At 34.4% G+C, this 16,225-nt stretch overlaps 1 protein-coding gene across 2 annotated transcripts; it reads right to left on the bottom strand.

The window, feature by feature from the left end:
* Positions 1-1,993: 1,993 nt before the first annotated feature.
* LOC105799474 (chromatin-remodeling ATPase INO80) lies at positions 1,994-12,688 on the bottom strand. 2 transcript variants are annotated; one of them, XM_012630064.2, is made up of 23 exons: positions 12,396-12,688; positions 12,124-12,211; positions 11,559-11,940; positions 10,981-11,413; positions 10,690-10,890; positions 10,477-10,587; positions 9,377-9,798; positions 9,143-9,251; positions 8,960-9,040; positions 8,715-8,887; positions 7,480-7,605; positions 6,679-6,840; positions 6,533-6,590; positions 6,093-6,323; positions 5,785-5,931; positions 5,125-5,685; positions 4,770-5,027; positions 4,538-4,645; positions 4,009-4,103; positions 3,714-3,870; positions 3,284-3,481; positions 3,016-3,171; positions 1,994-2,605 (listed from the first exon to the last, which is right to left on the bottom strand). In XM_012630064.2, the coding sequence occupies exons 1-23, from the start codon at positions 12,453-12,455 to the stop codon at positions 2,312-2,314; spliced, it is 4,611 nt and encodes a 1,536-aa protein (XP_012485518.1). In that variant the 5' UTR covers positions 12,456-12,688; the 3' UTR covers positions 1,994-2,311. The 2 variants fall into 2 exon arrangements, with proteins under 2 accessions (XP_012485518.1, XP_012485519.1); XM_012630065.2 differs by lacking the exon at positions 12,124-12,211.
* Between the last annotated feature and the right edge of the window lie 3,537 nt (positions 12,689-16,225).

The following is a 16,225-nucleotide window of genomic DNA, read 5'->3' as shown; positions in this document are numbered from 1 at the left end:
ACATGGCAACAACCTCATTTTCTTCATCACATATCCCTCATTTCTTAACTTTTTCTCACATTTTATATAAAATTTTAATTTTAAAATATCTATAAAACATCATAAATTTTAAATTTTTTTATACAGTGATTTTACATAAATTTCTTTATAAGTATAATTTTAAATATTTTTTATTCATATTTATATTGTGTGTATACTAGTCTAGCATATATATGCATGCGTAGTTAACGAAATGTTACGAGGATGCTAATAAACATTAGTTTTTATTATCTATTTTAAAGTGATTTGATAAATAATATAAATTTAAAAATTAAATAAATTATTATTCCTATTATTAACAACTACGAGACGAATGGTAGCGAAAACAAATTACAGCGTCATTTGATGAGCTTTATTTTGATAATTAAAAGCCGCAAGGAGGATTGGGACACAACCATTATCAAATCTACCAGCTTTTTCTTTGGTAAAAGTTTAACAAGTATGAAGAAACAATAGTGTGGAGTTAAAAAATATATACTTAATAACTCAAAATTTTCATCCTTCTAATTCCCAGACAAAATACAGATAAAAGTTGTGAAGGTAAAAACACCTATTTACATGCGGTTGTGCTGAAGTTGACATTAAATCACTCTTAGCATACCAAAACAAAAGCATCCACCCTGTCTTCACTTTCCTTTCCTTATCAAGTCCCTTTATTTAGTTTTAAATACCAATCACTAACATCTATCATAATTCATATATTTTTAACCCTTTTTCTTGTTCCATGAGCGAAAAATCGTGCTTTCGCTCAGTTTATATATTTAGTGTCATTTATGCATGCGCTTTTATATTACTTAATTACAAGTGATTATTTTGAGTGTTTCTGTAATATAAATTATGTATAAATTTAGAAAGCAAAATCACAAGTGATCAAAGATGAAATGAGCGTTTTAAAAGAAAGCTTAAATAGAAACAAACAATCACGACCTCACAATCCAACGTTGTAGCACCAACCCAATGCAGTTAGCTAGCAGCCCAACTCTCCAAGCTCCGTGCCACAGAAACCGCAGTGCCGTTATCTGTGTCTCATGGCTCTGTTTGCTATTTTAAACTCGAGATGCAAGGTTATTTTCATTTTTTCGAGTATTTAAGTTTAAATCAAGTTTGTAACCCTATTGTAAAGACAATTAAAACTCCACAGCTCTATAAATAGAATCTTAGAAGAGAGAAATTATCTTAAACTTCTAATATTTTTTCTCTTTAATATTTGCATGTCTTTTAATTTAATTACAATTATTTAAGTTTGTTAGGTATAATAGAATTATTTGTATAATATGAACAACAATCTAACTCAAATGAACTCTGGTTGTGCATTTATTGGTTAAAATTGAATCTTTTTGTTTTTAAGTCTATTTATAAATTAAAATTTTAAGTGATCATTATACGTTATTTGTCAATAAAAGAAATAATTAATGATAATTATCTTGATTATAAAAAAGGCAAGAAAATAAATTATTAGACAATCGTTGATAACGATAACCAATTTATTAAAAACCTTTATAATTTAGCTTTGCATCAATCTCATTGGGATTATTGCTTTCTTTGCTTTTTCTAAATTCTTAGTTTTAACTTTTTTGACTTGTTTGTTTTAGTTGGAAGAAAACAATTTCTATCGATCTCTGTACGAATTCTTCAACATCAGTACACTACTCTCTTTTGACAAATGCTTCACCTACTCCTTTTATAGCATCCAGGACAATGGAAAACCAGAATTCAACACATTGCAATAACCACGTTGAATTGTTAGATGTCTTCAACAGTTCTGCCTTTCATTGTTGTTTGCTACCTCATTAAACTTGATCAAAGAAACAGAAGAAATCTATAACCGAAGATCAAAGTTAAACAGCATACTATTGGGAGAACTGTCATTAAAGGATCCAAAGACACGAAGCAGAAGCATCCGTCCTGTTTCAGCAGAGAATTAGGAAAGCAAGTGGAAACTAAATACGTTGGCTTTTACGGACCCAATTTAGAGTGGTCAATAAATATATGGGTCTGTTATTGGTAAACCAACAACGTTTACTGCACCCAGGCTGGTTATAACATCTACAATATATGATTATCCCGCATATATTTTCCCATATTTTCTAATGTAATCAACCGCTGCACCTAGAACAATTCTCCCTCCCACCAAAAATTAATGTTATATATACATACATACTACTATACTAATCAATATGCAGGTCAATTTTAGTCGAAATGACCACAACCATCCAACAAGTGTTGCAGTGACAGCAATTAAGGTGTACCTTGCTTTCCTTTCGTCAAGTTATCACGTTGACATATTACTCTGCGCCATGTTATGCTCCATTTCAGTCCCAAAACCACCAGGACCAAACTCATTTCCAGGTACCTGGCCAGAAGCTGATGCAGCAGCTGCAGTAGTAATTACTGGTTCTAGGTTTTCATTTACACTCTTCTTTGGTCTCTTAGGCCTTTTGGGTCTCTGTGATTGCATATCATCTTGAAGGGCATCATCTAACTCATTATCCACAAAGCTAGGTTCACTTGTCTTCTGAGAAATCCTTTGCTTAGCAGATGTTTGCCTTTCAGCAGCACTTTTTCTCTGCACAAAAATTTAAATAAATAAAGTTGTTAACACATAAAATATTGCCTAAAAGAGGTTGTTCTCTACTTCTCATGGCCAGCAGCACCAAAAGAAAATTGCAGGATACAACCACCCTCACAGAGGATAAGGATACACAGTTTTTCTATGCTATACAATGGTTGGAAAGGAGGCCCTCAAGGATCAACCAAAAAATAATTAGATCATCCTTTGCAGCAGCTAATATAACAAGAGACAAACCAATAGGACTACACAATTTACGCATTCCTTGGCATAGCATTTTGTCTCTTGTAAATTATTTTATTCAGGATATCCTGGGATCTCTACAATATAGGCCTTCATTATTATTTCTTGTAAAAAGAAATGACCATTATTTCAATCATAATTTGAATCAAAATAACCTTCAGTACCTTTTTATTACTGGACTTGGCTTTTTCAGGATCTGGAGATGGATCGACCCCAGTACCCTGAGCTCCAGCATTCGCTAAGTCTTCCAAAGATGCATCACCTTCCGCATCTAGCCGTATGCCCTTCGTTGGTTGTTTTTTCTTTAGTCTATCCTTAGCCTTGAGGGTGCATAAAACATAAAAATCAGTACAGGGCCCATAAACAGTTGTAAAGCCCATTTTGATGTTGAGAAAAGTAGAGAATTTTACACCCTATCAGATTCAACCTTACCTGCAGCGGAATTTCTCTTAATTTCTGCTCCAGCTGTGCATCATCCAGAAGTAAAGATACAACATCTTCAGGAGCCAAGAGATCTCCCTGAACATGGCCACCTGTCATGACAAGCTGCTGCACTGTACTTTTCTGACTTGCTCTCTGCAAAATCTTCTCCTCAACTGTTTCCTTACAAATGAGTCGATAGACAGTAACCTACACATGTAAGATTGTGCAACTATTACTTATAAAAAGCGTTTGAAAATTTAAATAAACAAATATTTACGTAACAGTAACAAAAAGAAGAGCTGAACGTTATTTGCGGAAATACAAGTGGGATGTTAACCAGCATAATATAAGCAAGGTTATCTCAAGAACCATTAAATAAATGTCCGACATCAAATCATTCATGTTCCGTTAATACTATAGGTAAGAAGCAGAATCCTACATCCTTTGTCTGCCCTAAACGGTGAGCTCTGTCCATGGCTTGCAAATCCAAGGTTGGATTCCAATCACTTTCATAAAAGATTACAGTGTCAGCAGCTGTCAAGTTAATACCCAATCCACCAGCTCTGGTACTCAGCAAGAACACAAAAATGTCATTCCTGCAATAGAAAACAAAGTACATATTTTATTTTCAACAAAGTACATATTTTATTTTCATGACTTCATAAAAGGAGATGAAAAGAAGTAGTGATCACTGAAACCTGTTATGAAGAAGTCAGATGTAATGAAATACTCACCGCAGCTGAAAGTCTCTGACCATGTCTCGTCGATCCATAATTGTGGAAGACCCGTCAAGCCTCAGGTACCTATATTTTCTATAGTTCATGTAGTCCTGCAATAACAAACAAAGAATCAGCACCAACAATATGCAGATACAGACAAGCATTAAAATCCAATGCATCAGTATAAAGCAATCCATCAATAATATAAGTTCTGTTATTGTAGATTGAGATGTTGCAATTAAAATAAAATCAGTATAGAATTAGGAAGCCCATTTCTAACTCCAATGCATACAAGCAATGATAACAGCCATACCTTACAACTGCACTTTACTATGAATAATAAATAATACAGCATACACATTGTGGAAGCGTGTTTTTAAGTGCTTTTGTTTTATGACATACCGAATCTAACTATCCAACCGATAACCATTATTAACAGCTTGATCCAAATGCTTTTGCACTATATCTAAGAATCAAGTTTAAAATAGAACAGACAAGCTTAGGAAATAAGATAAAGGTGAAGAATAAACAGGATAAAAAATACCTCCAAAATATTCAGCATTTTTGTCATTTGTGCAAACAATAGAACGCGGTGGTTTTCTGCCCGGAGACGTTTCAGTAATATATCAAGCGTCTGAAGTTTGCCAGAATCCTAAGGAGAAAATAAATTAATTTTAATGTCAAAAAAATAAATATCAAAACCCAAAAGGGCAACTAGAATATTACCAAAAAAAAAAAAGAAAAGCAACTATAAAGTGCACAAGAAATATTCTTACTGTTAGCAACTTTGCATGGTCAAAACTTTGCATGGGGGGACAAGAACCAAATATCTTATATGTAAGTTGGAGGGCAGGTAGCGCAACCGGTAATTGAGAATCAATTTCTTGAATCAAGCAATGAGGACCGTCTGGCATTCTAGGCCCATTATACTCGGATGTCCGAGCAAAACCAATCAACAATCTCTTAACCCATGGATTATGTAGTTCTTCAGTCATTCTGTAAGCGAAATTTCTATCCGAGCATTGAGCACCAATCTATCAAGGAGAAAATATCAACAGTGAATAATATATCTAATTTAGTTTAAGCTGTTCCCCATAATAGTAAAAAATGGATAAAATAAAAAGACCATACTGGAGGAGCTCTAGTTCGTGGGATAAATGTGTATGTTGAATGAAGAAGTTTAGTATTGGATAGCAGCCTATCCTGATGAGAGACAACTAAAGCCTCAAATGGATCACTGCCTGGACCGGTTGCAATTCTTCTTCTGAGCAAATTGGTCTTGGATCTTGATGGCATTAACAACATCCTAGTAACAACTCTGACTGTTCCCATCTCAAGGTAGCTGGGACTGAAGTCATCATCCAATACCTCCATTAGGTCGTCTAAAGTTCCATCTAAAAATTGGTTGTCCACTCTTGAAATAGAAAACAAGAGCCTCTCCATGAAAGAACCCGTTCCAAGGAAGGCAACCTCAGCGGGAGACAAATCCATGAGACGGGAGAACCCAAATGTCCCACTTCTGACGCAACACTCATTAGAGATACTCTCTTGCTGGAAAATAGATTGATAAACATTTCCCGAAGAGAATACATTGAAGTATTTGTAAAACATTTCTTGGTAAACTCCACGAGCAACAGCCGAGCATAATGTTTCAGAATTTTGTAGAACCTCTTGTTGGACAAGTTTCGGCAACTGGATAAAGAAAAGGACGGCAAAAGTGGTATTTATGGTCAAGCACTAAAACAAACAAGGCTGATATAATCAAAACTATAGATATTTTAACAGAAGTACCTTGTAGGTTATGGGATTATGACTCCCTGCATAGTGTATATCCTCCAACTCCCCAAAGGGAGGAGGCAGGAGAGAATTTGGGATCTCTCCAAAATAGAAGTATGTGCTTCCTTCATTTCTTTCAAATAACTCCGGATGGTTACACACCTACCATTACATGAATAAGATATTCAAAACAATCTGAAACTTCTAAAACAAAGATAAACAACTTCAACACGTGTAATGAACAGAGATATGCGTTATTTGCGCAACTGGTTAACCATATAAAGCAGGGATAAGAAGAAACTAAAGGAGGTAATGTAGCTTACCTTTCTCAGCTGAATGACAATATTCATCAAATTCAGAATTTTCTTTTCATTTAGATGTCCACGATTGCTATCAAACAATTCCGCTAGAGATATCTTATTCTTAATAGCTTGATAGAAAGCTTGCTGCCGGGAACTCAACTTGCAGTGAACCATAATCTCTGTTTTCCTAGTCAGCTCAGAAATCACATCTTTCTTCACTCGCCGTAGCATAAAGGGCTTTAAAATTGCATGCTGCCAACAGAAAAGGAGAAGAAAAACCTTTAAGAAATATCAACACAACAGGGCAAAAAAAAAACCTACATTCCTTTTCAAAAGGAAGAAGAATGTCAGTTTTGGCATCTAGATAAATCAAACTATAATAAATATAATAATAATAAAAAAGTAGCCTTTTCAAGTCCAACTTCATCCTGGTAGCAAATCCAGCAAAACAAAATACTCACCAATCTGTTAAGCTGATGCTCATTCAAAGTACCTCCATGTTCAGCATGATTCTCAATTCTGATGATATAGAAAGAGATGCAATAAATAAGATCTATTTTTGGTTAGATGGTGAAGACTGGAGTAGGCTAACTTAAGGAACACATACCCCTTAGAAAACCATTCATTGAACTGTTCATGGCTATCAAATAAGGTTGGCATGATAAAATGCAGAAGGGCCCATAGTTCTGCCATGTTGTTCTGGATAGGTGTACCAGTCAGAAGCAAGCGGTTACGACAGTTGAAACTAAGAAGTGTTTTCCACCTTATACTGCAAAGAAACAATCCAATCAGAATATCAGATAAAACTGAGTATATAAAGATTAATATAGTATAAAGTAAAAATGGAAATCAGAGTTGCAACTTAGGGAAGGCAAGGGCAACCATTTTCTAGAATAAAAAATGGAAAACCACTGATGCAACTGAGATGCAGTAATGTATTGCAGTAAATGATCGTATAAGATTCTTAAACCAGTAGAGGAAATCTATGGTAGCACCAGATACAAGGATACACCATAAATGAAAAGAGAATGAATTAAAGCTGTTTAAAATTACAATCTGTTATATACATGTATAATTTAGTGTTCAAGTAGAACTAAAATCTATACAACTATTAACACAGACAATACTTCTGATTCTATTCAGAATTACATTTATACTGCTTTAAAAAGAATGAACAATTAACATAAATATCAGTACATGAAGGTTTGTCCAACTTCCAAATAACCATCTAAACAGAAAACAAATAATTATGTGGCATTCAATGGGGTGAGGATGCCAGCTGGCAACAAGACATTTTATAAACAGAACTTACTCACCAAAGAAATAATTGCTAAATTAAAAATAATTAATAAGGACTAAAGCTCATAAATTTAAGGAAATAAACAAATTCAAAGTTAAATGTAAAAACCTGCTTGAACTCTTGATTGCCTGTGCTTCATCTAATACCATGTATTGCCATTTCACACGTCGAAAATACTTCTCATCAGACACCAGCAGTTGATAACTGGTGATCAGAATATGAAATCCAGCCTCCCTGACAAAAAAGAAATAATTAACAAATTTACATGAACAATCTAAGGAATAAGAGAGAGAGTTAAGTAGCCATTTGAAACAACTGCAACTCCGTAAGTATGAAGAACAGACTAGAAGTTAGATCAGTGTTGTCAAGGGAACAAGGGATGCTCAAGCTGTTAGAACCCTTACATTGTCAAATGCACAATTCACCCCCCCCCCCCCAAAAAAAAAAAAAAGAAAAAACTCACCTCAGTCTATTAAGATGCAATATATATTTATATGTTTCTGTATGTCTATTTGTGTCTATATAAAATATGCTTAAACTATAATTATGGTCATAAACTCTAAAAAGAGGTTCAACTTATCCTACACGACATGCAAAATGTTCTCTCTCTTTCGTTGGTCATTATGCAAGATTTCTTGTGGTCCAATGCCTTTTGTTGAATAATCAAACATTGAGAAACAGAAAGGTTGAAATTATCCTCTCTTTAACTAGTAAAGGTACAGTTACCTAAGAAACTTATAATTAAAAAATTAATGAGGTTCAATCAGGCAGATTTTCACCTAATACTTCAAAAAAGAGCAGCTAGGAGCATAGGCATGCACCCAATCAAAATCTGGCTCACCCGGAAGCTCCAAGGCACTTCTGTTGTCTACAATTAAGGTGCAATGCTTAACAACACTGGGTTCATTCAAAGGAACTAACTAGGGTGCAGAAACTCTCAAATTACTTCCAGTCTAAATATGCCACTAATTGCACCTTTCATTCTATTGTTCTTCTTTCCCTAATAACATGCTTATGTAACCGTATGATATGTAAACCAGAGGAAGATGCAAGAAAATTGAACAGTACATGCTCCCCTGCCAAATAGCATATAAACCCTAATGACAAGCGAGGTGCTTGAGTGGTAAAAGCCACATCACTCTAGAGTTTGGATGATATTAGAGCAAACCGAAAGATGTAATCTTTCTTGATATATATAACTTTCAAGAAGATTCTACAACTTAGAAGGACTGGGGACATCAACTTCAGATCATAACAAATCATTATTAGCTGCTATAGCACCAACCTACAATGTTTCTCATATTATTCAAGTAAAATGAGTATCGCAAACAAAAGTAGACTACCTTCGATAAAGGCGCTTTGGATTGATGTTCTTTCTAAGAACCATCCGCTCCTGAAGTCCACCCCAATATGGAAGAGTTTTAAGGGCAGGACAGAAGCGACTAATCTCATCAGCCCAGTTATTCAATACTGAAGCAGGTGCAACAACAAGAAAAGGCCCCCATATATTTTTCTCCTGTGTAAAGCAACCAATCCTAGTTAGGATAAGGTAAATTTATGCACATAAAACACCAGCCTTAGTGGTTACCTCAGCCAAATGGGCCAAGAATGCCATTGCCTGAATAGTTTTCCCCAATCCCATTTCATCAGCAAGAATACCATTTAAACCCTGAAAGTGAATATATGACCACACAATCATATAAAAGAGAAGTTAAAACTGTTACATTTGATAATTATTAAAAGACTATTCAGTCAGAGGTTGCATGAAAACCTGCTCATAACAATTAACAAGCCACTGAAGGCCCTTTAACTGATATTCCTTGAGGGAACCCTTAAACATCTCCGGTGTTTGAACTGTTGAGGTTACAGGCATAGTGGATCTGCACATATTGGAAGTCCCAAATAAGTGAAACAAGGGAAGGAGGAGCAAGTTTAAGAGGGTAAAAAAAAAAGATCATCTCCAACTGTAGTTTTATCCAAAAATTGTACACAAAATAAAACTTACGGGTTATGCAGATCTATATTGCTGGACCCGGCAACAGAATTATCTTCTAAAGGCACCTCAGTTTCAGCAGCTTGACGCAACTTGATACATTCGGTATCAAATGCACTAGTCAGCTTCTTTTGTTTAGAGACTGCGTCTTGAGCAGCTCTTAGAGCCTCCTTCTTCAATTCAGCCTCTTCTGGATCTTCTTCTACACCAGGCCCACCATCATCTTCTTTTTCATCATCATTTGATTCTTCATCCTTTGCAGGCAAAGCTTCAGAGGGCTGAGAATTTGCCTTGTTCTGCATAAAGTGACTATAAAGTTCTGTTTGTTGTATAAGAAAATTGAGCCTTTGCTGCTGCCTCTTTGCTTCTCGAAGCTCCTGTTCACGCCTTAAAGCTTCTGCAGCTTCTCTTTCCTCCCTTTTCCTCACTTCTGCCTATTAAGGATTGGAAATTACATAGCAGCAGGTTCAATAAAATTTTTCGATCGTATGCAGAGAGAGGTCTCAGACTGACAGTTTTAGTTACCAAGTTAAACCATGAGTTATAATATGTGTATAAAATTACTCATTGTAATTCTAAAGTGACGTTCAAATGTTTCTCTAACACAGATATTAATAAATTTATCTAATTTGTGACCAGAAATTCTAATTGCATCAAATGACTAGCAATAAAACATTTTTTAAGTATAAATATTAATAAAATTGATCCACTTGTACATTTAATGACTTCCATTAAAATTATTTTTCTTAATTCTCATAAATTGAATAATTTATAGATTAATATTATAAATTTTCAATAATTTATTTCAAACTTTAAGCTTTAGAAATATTTTATTTTATGTGAAACAAGTATTTACATGCAAGGCACACAAATACACAATCATAAATACAAGTAGCAAAAAGTACCCAACCCAACTACCCTCGTTATTATCTGGTCTATCAAAATGAACCATCCAATAAGCCCTTTCATATTTCCACCACTGATAATTGGCCAATTCTTGGTCATCCTTTCAAAAATAAATTCCAAATATGCAATTAACAAAATGACTTCCATTCTTAAAATTGAAGGACATTCACAGAGCATAGTGCTTTAGAAAGGGAGAAGAAAAATACCATCTCCTTGTCAACTCGCTTCCAAAACAACAGCATATCTCTAGCCAATTTCCTTGTGCGAAGTGCAGCACCCCGCATAAATTTGAGTGATCTACTCACCTTCAATTTCACCTGGATAGGAAATTAGATTGTCACTAAAGCTTCAAGAGATAACATCACAGGAGCCCGACTGTCCTACAGTGCTCTTGAGGTCACATAAAACAACATACATACCTCTCGCTGACAGTTTTCAGCAAATCTCTTAGAATCAATGAGTTGCTTTCGGTGAAAATTAGTGAAATTCCTGTGATGCTTTGGAATGTCTCTTCTAACAATGGTGACCCAAACTTTTCCGATTTTCTCCATTTCCTCTCTCTCAATTACAGAAGGGTCTTTCTTAACTTTAGGTTTCTTTGGTAAGCTTCGTTCAATTATCTGCAGCCAGAAACAATCATAGAGGAAGTTAAAGAAAAGTATTATAACAATAAATAAAAAGGAGACTATCATAACTTGAATTGAGCTAACCTCGTACGTGTCTCCTTTCTCCAAAACCTTAACATAGTAAACCTGTAATACACCACCCTCTGACAAAATGGACCGTTGTAAATTTCCAGCAGCCCCCTCAGGAATGGAAGAATTCAATGCACTTTCAGAAACCTTGAGACTGAACTTCTGAGATGAGTTTGAAGCTGCCAAAGCCTTCAATCTGGCCTGAAGTGATTCATACTGAGGATGAGGCTCTCCCATCCCTGCTCGACTTCGAGATCCAAATCGTTTATCACTAGCCATCATCGTTGCTAAGGACCCCAAATCTAAAGTACCCTTTAGGTAAAACTCCTCCACCCGGATATCTGAGAAGCTTGGCAAGTTCAATGACAATGCCAGCTTATCATAGGTCGGAGGGATCTTAAAAGTGATACCCTCCCCAATATCCAAATAAGCAGGTTCATACATAATTCTGCAGATTATATGTGAAAAAGAATTATTGATTATGCCAATAAGTTCTATGAATACGAAAATCCAAGATATAATTTAAAATTCATGTATTCTAGTATAACATTGCGTATCAACCAAGGGAAACAGTAGATCAAACAATGTCATACTTGGGCACAAGATCTGCTTCATGATAGTTTGCAAACCTCTGAGAACTAACATCATTCATCCATTCAGATGTGGTCTCCATATCATAAAACCCTGCTCGCTGCTCATTCAACAATTTCCTATTTTTGGAACTACCCAAATTGCTCTTTGGAGCTGGAATACCCATTCGTGAAGGAGCAGGACTCGCAGAGGTATCCTTGAACCTCCTTTTGTACTTTTGTACGTGTTCTCCAAGCATTGACCGATACCGCTCCTCTGTGATATGGGTGCCTTGATAATCGTCGTCCTCCTCGTCACTATTTAATGCCCCCCTCCACTTTCGCTTCGCCAAACTCAATTCCCTCTCAGACATAGTTCCATTACCATGGTGCGACATTGCTCCACCTATTGAAATCCCATTAAAGAACAATGCACATTCACTAGGTCAATTTTTTTTTTTAAATCGAACTGTTTTAACCACCAAAATTCTCTAGACGTATAAAAAACCAATGAAAAAAAGGTGCATTTACAAGGATAGAATCCAAAGGAGCCCTTAATTCCGAGTTGTAAAAAAAAAAAAAAAACTACCTTGGCTACCTCTGCTCTCGTCCTGACTACTATTCCCATAATAATCAAAATCATCATCAGGTTGTGGAACTTTGAAGTTCATCAAAGGCTACAACAGAAACCAAAATAAAATAAAATAAAACAAAAAGGAATAAATTTACTTGAGTGCACAATTAACAAAAATCCGAGAACCCGAAATCACCAAAACATATTGATACAAAATCACCAAAAAAAAACGCATAAAAACCAAAGAAGATCGATTGAGAAAATAAATCGAAAGGCAAGTAATAGACCTCAAGATTGAAGAGACCGGAGTAGGAAAACGAATCCTTCGACTGGCGCCTGGGTTCCATGAAGAAGAAAAAGTGAAGAGAGTCCCCAATAGCAAAACCCTAACTCCACGACAAGCATGGAGGAAGAATTTTGTAAAGAAAAAGCAAGAAACCCCTAACCCTAGCAAAGGAAAAAATATATATCCAACGAGGAAAAAGAGAAGGAAGAAGGTGCCTAGGATAAGGTGGGTCGACAATGAAAGAGAAGGGAGAACGTAATACAAGATACAGACGGTGTACAGGTGACATCTCTTAATGTGCGCCCTGCTTGTTAAAATACACAAGAAAAGTGTTAATAGCACAGTACCTTAGAGCAAATTTTACCTTCTTTCTAAACTTTAAAATGTTTTAATTCCATCCTTAAAAATAAAGGCTTAATATCTGTTTTAGCCCTTGTACTATAGTAAAACTCTCACTTTGCCTCTCTACTTTCGTTCCATCCATTACATTAGTCCCTTGACCATTTTCATTAAATAAAAACTCGTGTGGGCATTTAGACCAATCAAATATGAAAATGTGGACAATGGTAAAAGGGCAAAAGTGAATTTTTTATTATAGTACAAGACCAAAGTAAGAATTTCACTCCAGTATAAGGGCCAAAACATTTATTAAGCCCATTTTCAAGGGGCAATTATGTGAACACATGGGATTTTTTATATAAAAAATGAACAATGTGCGAATGTGAAGGACAGAACGAAAGTGAGGGGGCAAAGTAACCGAAAAATAGTAATAGGGCCAAAGTGAGAATTGCACTATTGTACGAATGTCAAAATAGGTATTAAACCAAAAATAAATATTATCAGTTTCTTATTTCTTGTGATGGACAGGTTTGATTGTATGCATCAATTAAAATATATTACATTTATTTCTTAAAATTTTGTTATAGAATTTGTGACGTTTCAAAAATACTATGATTGGGAAAGTGAAAATAAAATAGTATAATTGTTTACTTTTTAGAATCTTTGATGTTTTGTATTAGAATCAATATAAGTTAAGAATTGTTGATAGAAGTTACAACAAGGGAAAAGAGTAAAGAGGAGATAAGGAGAACCAGGTGGTGATCTTATGAAGGTCAATTCATATAGAGAGGTGGAAAGTCGAAACGGAACAATAGCACAAGCTAATGTTGAGAGAAGACATTTGTACAAAGTAACTTTGAAAGTTTTTGTAAGGTCAATCCCTTTTTTATCGTTGGGAGGATATTTATAGGAGAGGTCATCTTTTCCACTAGAGTGACGTGTTAGGTTGTTATGAAATAGGCTGCTATCGTGCAATATGTAAAGAACGTGCACTATAGAGCCCATTCTATTATACATTTTACCGGGACGAGGCTATTATGCCTAAATGGGTCCCTATTGCTTTGAGGGTGTGTTTATACTTGAGGAGTGTTCACACTTAAAAATTGGGTGTTTATCTCGTCTTAAAGGAATGGAAGGGCTCGTCAAGAATGCCTATTAAGCGGGTGGTCCCGAGCACGGAAAGCTGACACTTCTTTGGTCAAGACGAATAGTTAAACAAGGCCTCTTCTCAGGTGAAGTCAAAGAGGAGATCAACATCGGTTGTTTTGCTAATACATGTACAAGTTAGGAAGAGGAATTGTAACAGCCCTTTTTCAGTGAAATCAGAACAGTGGTTTTGTGACCACAAATCTGACGTCAAAAGGAAAATTTATTTTTAATATTATTTTATGGTCTACAGTATGATATAAATGTTGTATAAAATTTTCGTTAAGAAATTTTACCGTTTACATACCTAATTTGATGAGAAGGACTAAATTGCATAAAGTGCAAAAGTTGAGTTCTAATAGCTATTGGTATTAAATAGCTATAGAATTTGAAATTGGAGGTCCTTATATGGTAATTAGACCATTAAAATTCTTAGTGGATAAGAATGATTATTCATCATTAGAAATTGGATAAATTATTAAGATTAATTTTGGAAATTAAAGATTTAAAGTAATATTAAATAAAAGAAAAAAAATCTATTTTCATCATCTTTCTTAAAAAACATATGGAAACCCTAGCCATGGAAGTTGAGTTCAAGCAAGCTTATTTTGCTTAATTAGGTAAGTACTTTTGTCCCGTTTTTAATGATTTTTATGTTTCCGATATTGTAATAACTTAATCTAGCTATCTCGGGGATTAATTTGTAAAATTGTTAAAGTATTATGGTTTTTTCATGGACGAGTATAGTTGAAATTTGAAGTTTTATGATATAAAATTAAAGGTTGTTGTTAGATAAACAACTATTGTAAAGAGAATTTTGATGAAATTATCAATTAAGGACTAAATCGATAAGATGAAAAATTTATGGAAAAATTTTGAATTTTGTGAAATACATGGGCTGCTATTGATATGTATGAAAATTGACTAGACTTGAATAAGGATTAAATTGTATGAATTTCATTTTTCGAGCCTAGGGACTAAATTGTAATTAATTAAAAGTATAAGGGCAAAATAGTAATTTTTCCAAAAATATGTGATAGATTAAATTGAATATGAATTATATTGAATTGAGTTAAATTTATTCGTATAGATCCGGATAGACCTGGTACAGAGCTAAATCGAGGTAAAGAGAAAATATAAGATTAGTTGCCTCCGTATCTACGTATATTTATCGAGGTAAGTTCGTGTAATTAAATTGTACACTAGTATATGTTAAATTGATTCATTGTTTGTGAAGTGTACAATTGCCATGAATAAACACCGATTGTATATCTGACAATTACCGAGTCTTGTTTGAACCGTAGTAATTCGTAGGATACAAATGACAATGTCATTAGGGTTACCGATAGGGGTGTTCAGTCGGTTAATCGACCGGTTAACCGACCCGAAATTATTATAACCGAATTAACCGACCTCCCAAATTTTTTAACCGTTAACCGAACCGAAATTTTTTTCGGTTAATAAGGTCGGTTAACCGAATTAACCGAAAAATATGTGTTATTCATTTTTGGTTAAAAATTACCCGAATTACCCGAAAATTACCCAAATTACCCGAATTTACCCAAATTAAATCACTACATAATTAAAAACATTACATAAATCTTTGAATCACTACATAATTAAAAATATTACATAAGTCTTTGAATCACTACATAATTAAAAACATTACATAAGTCTTGAATTAACACATAATTGAAATGTAAGTTTTAATATTCTCCATTTATATCCATTTCATCTCTCCAAAATATCTCCATTTGCATTAAACCTAAAAAAAACATGAGCAAAAATTTAGCATATAATAGAAATATAGGCATTTAAAAAATCAAATAATATAAACAAACGAATAGATTATAAATTAACAAGAATAAGATAGTAGTAAGCATACCCTTCAACTCACACGAAAGCTCATGAATCTAGGGTAGGCTCTAATGCATTCCAAGAAATGTCTAAACATTGAATCAATTAAATAAGTAAGAGTGATATGGTAAAAAAATTGAAACTATTAAAATAAAACAATAAACATACCATTTTCAATCTTGTCAAGCTCTTGGATTTGTTCTTCAATCTTTTTTATGTATTCTTGTGATGATGATCTTCGAATCCAATCTTGAGTACACACAAGAGCTTGTACAATTTTAGGAGTTAACGAACTCCTATATTGATCAAGCACACGAATCTAGGGCTGTTCACTTTCCACCACAATAAAATATCAAAATCTTCAACAAATTCTTCATTAGCCTTAGCTAGATATTTATCCAACTCAGATGTTTTATCCTTACCACAAATTTCCAACTCACGCTTTTTATACAAAGCTTGCATTCACCTTTTCATTTTTTGTTGTGGTTC

Source organism: Gossypium raimondii, chromosome 9 (genome assembly GCF_025698545.1).
Source record: "Gossypium raimondii isolate GPD5lz chromosome 9, ASM2569854v1, whole genome shotgun sequence".
In the NCBI taxonomy this organism is placed as follows: Eukaryota; Viridiplantae; Streptophyta; class Magnoliopsida; order Malvales; family Malvaceae; genus Gossypium; species Gossypium raimondii.
This window is presented reverse-complemented; position numbering and strand designations above follow the sequence as displayed.

Coding starts and splice junctions, on each gene's coding strand:
- LOC105799474 (XM_012630064.2), bottom strand. CDS start 12,455: ATGGAACCCAGGCGCCAGTCGAAGGATTCGTTTTCCTACTCCGGTCTC. Junction 10,588..10,689: donor CTGAAAACTGTCAGCGAGAG/GTATGTATGTTG, acceptor TTTCCTATCCAG/GTGAAATTGAAGGTGAGTAG. Junction 9,041..9,142: donor TTGTTAATTGTTATGAGCAG/GTTTTCATGCAA, acceptor ATTCACTTTCAG/GGTTTAAATGGTATTCTTGC.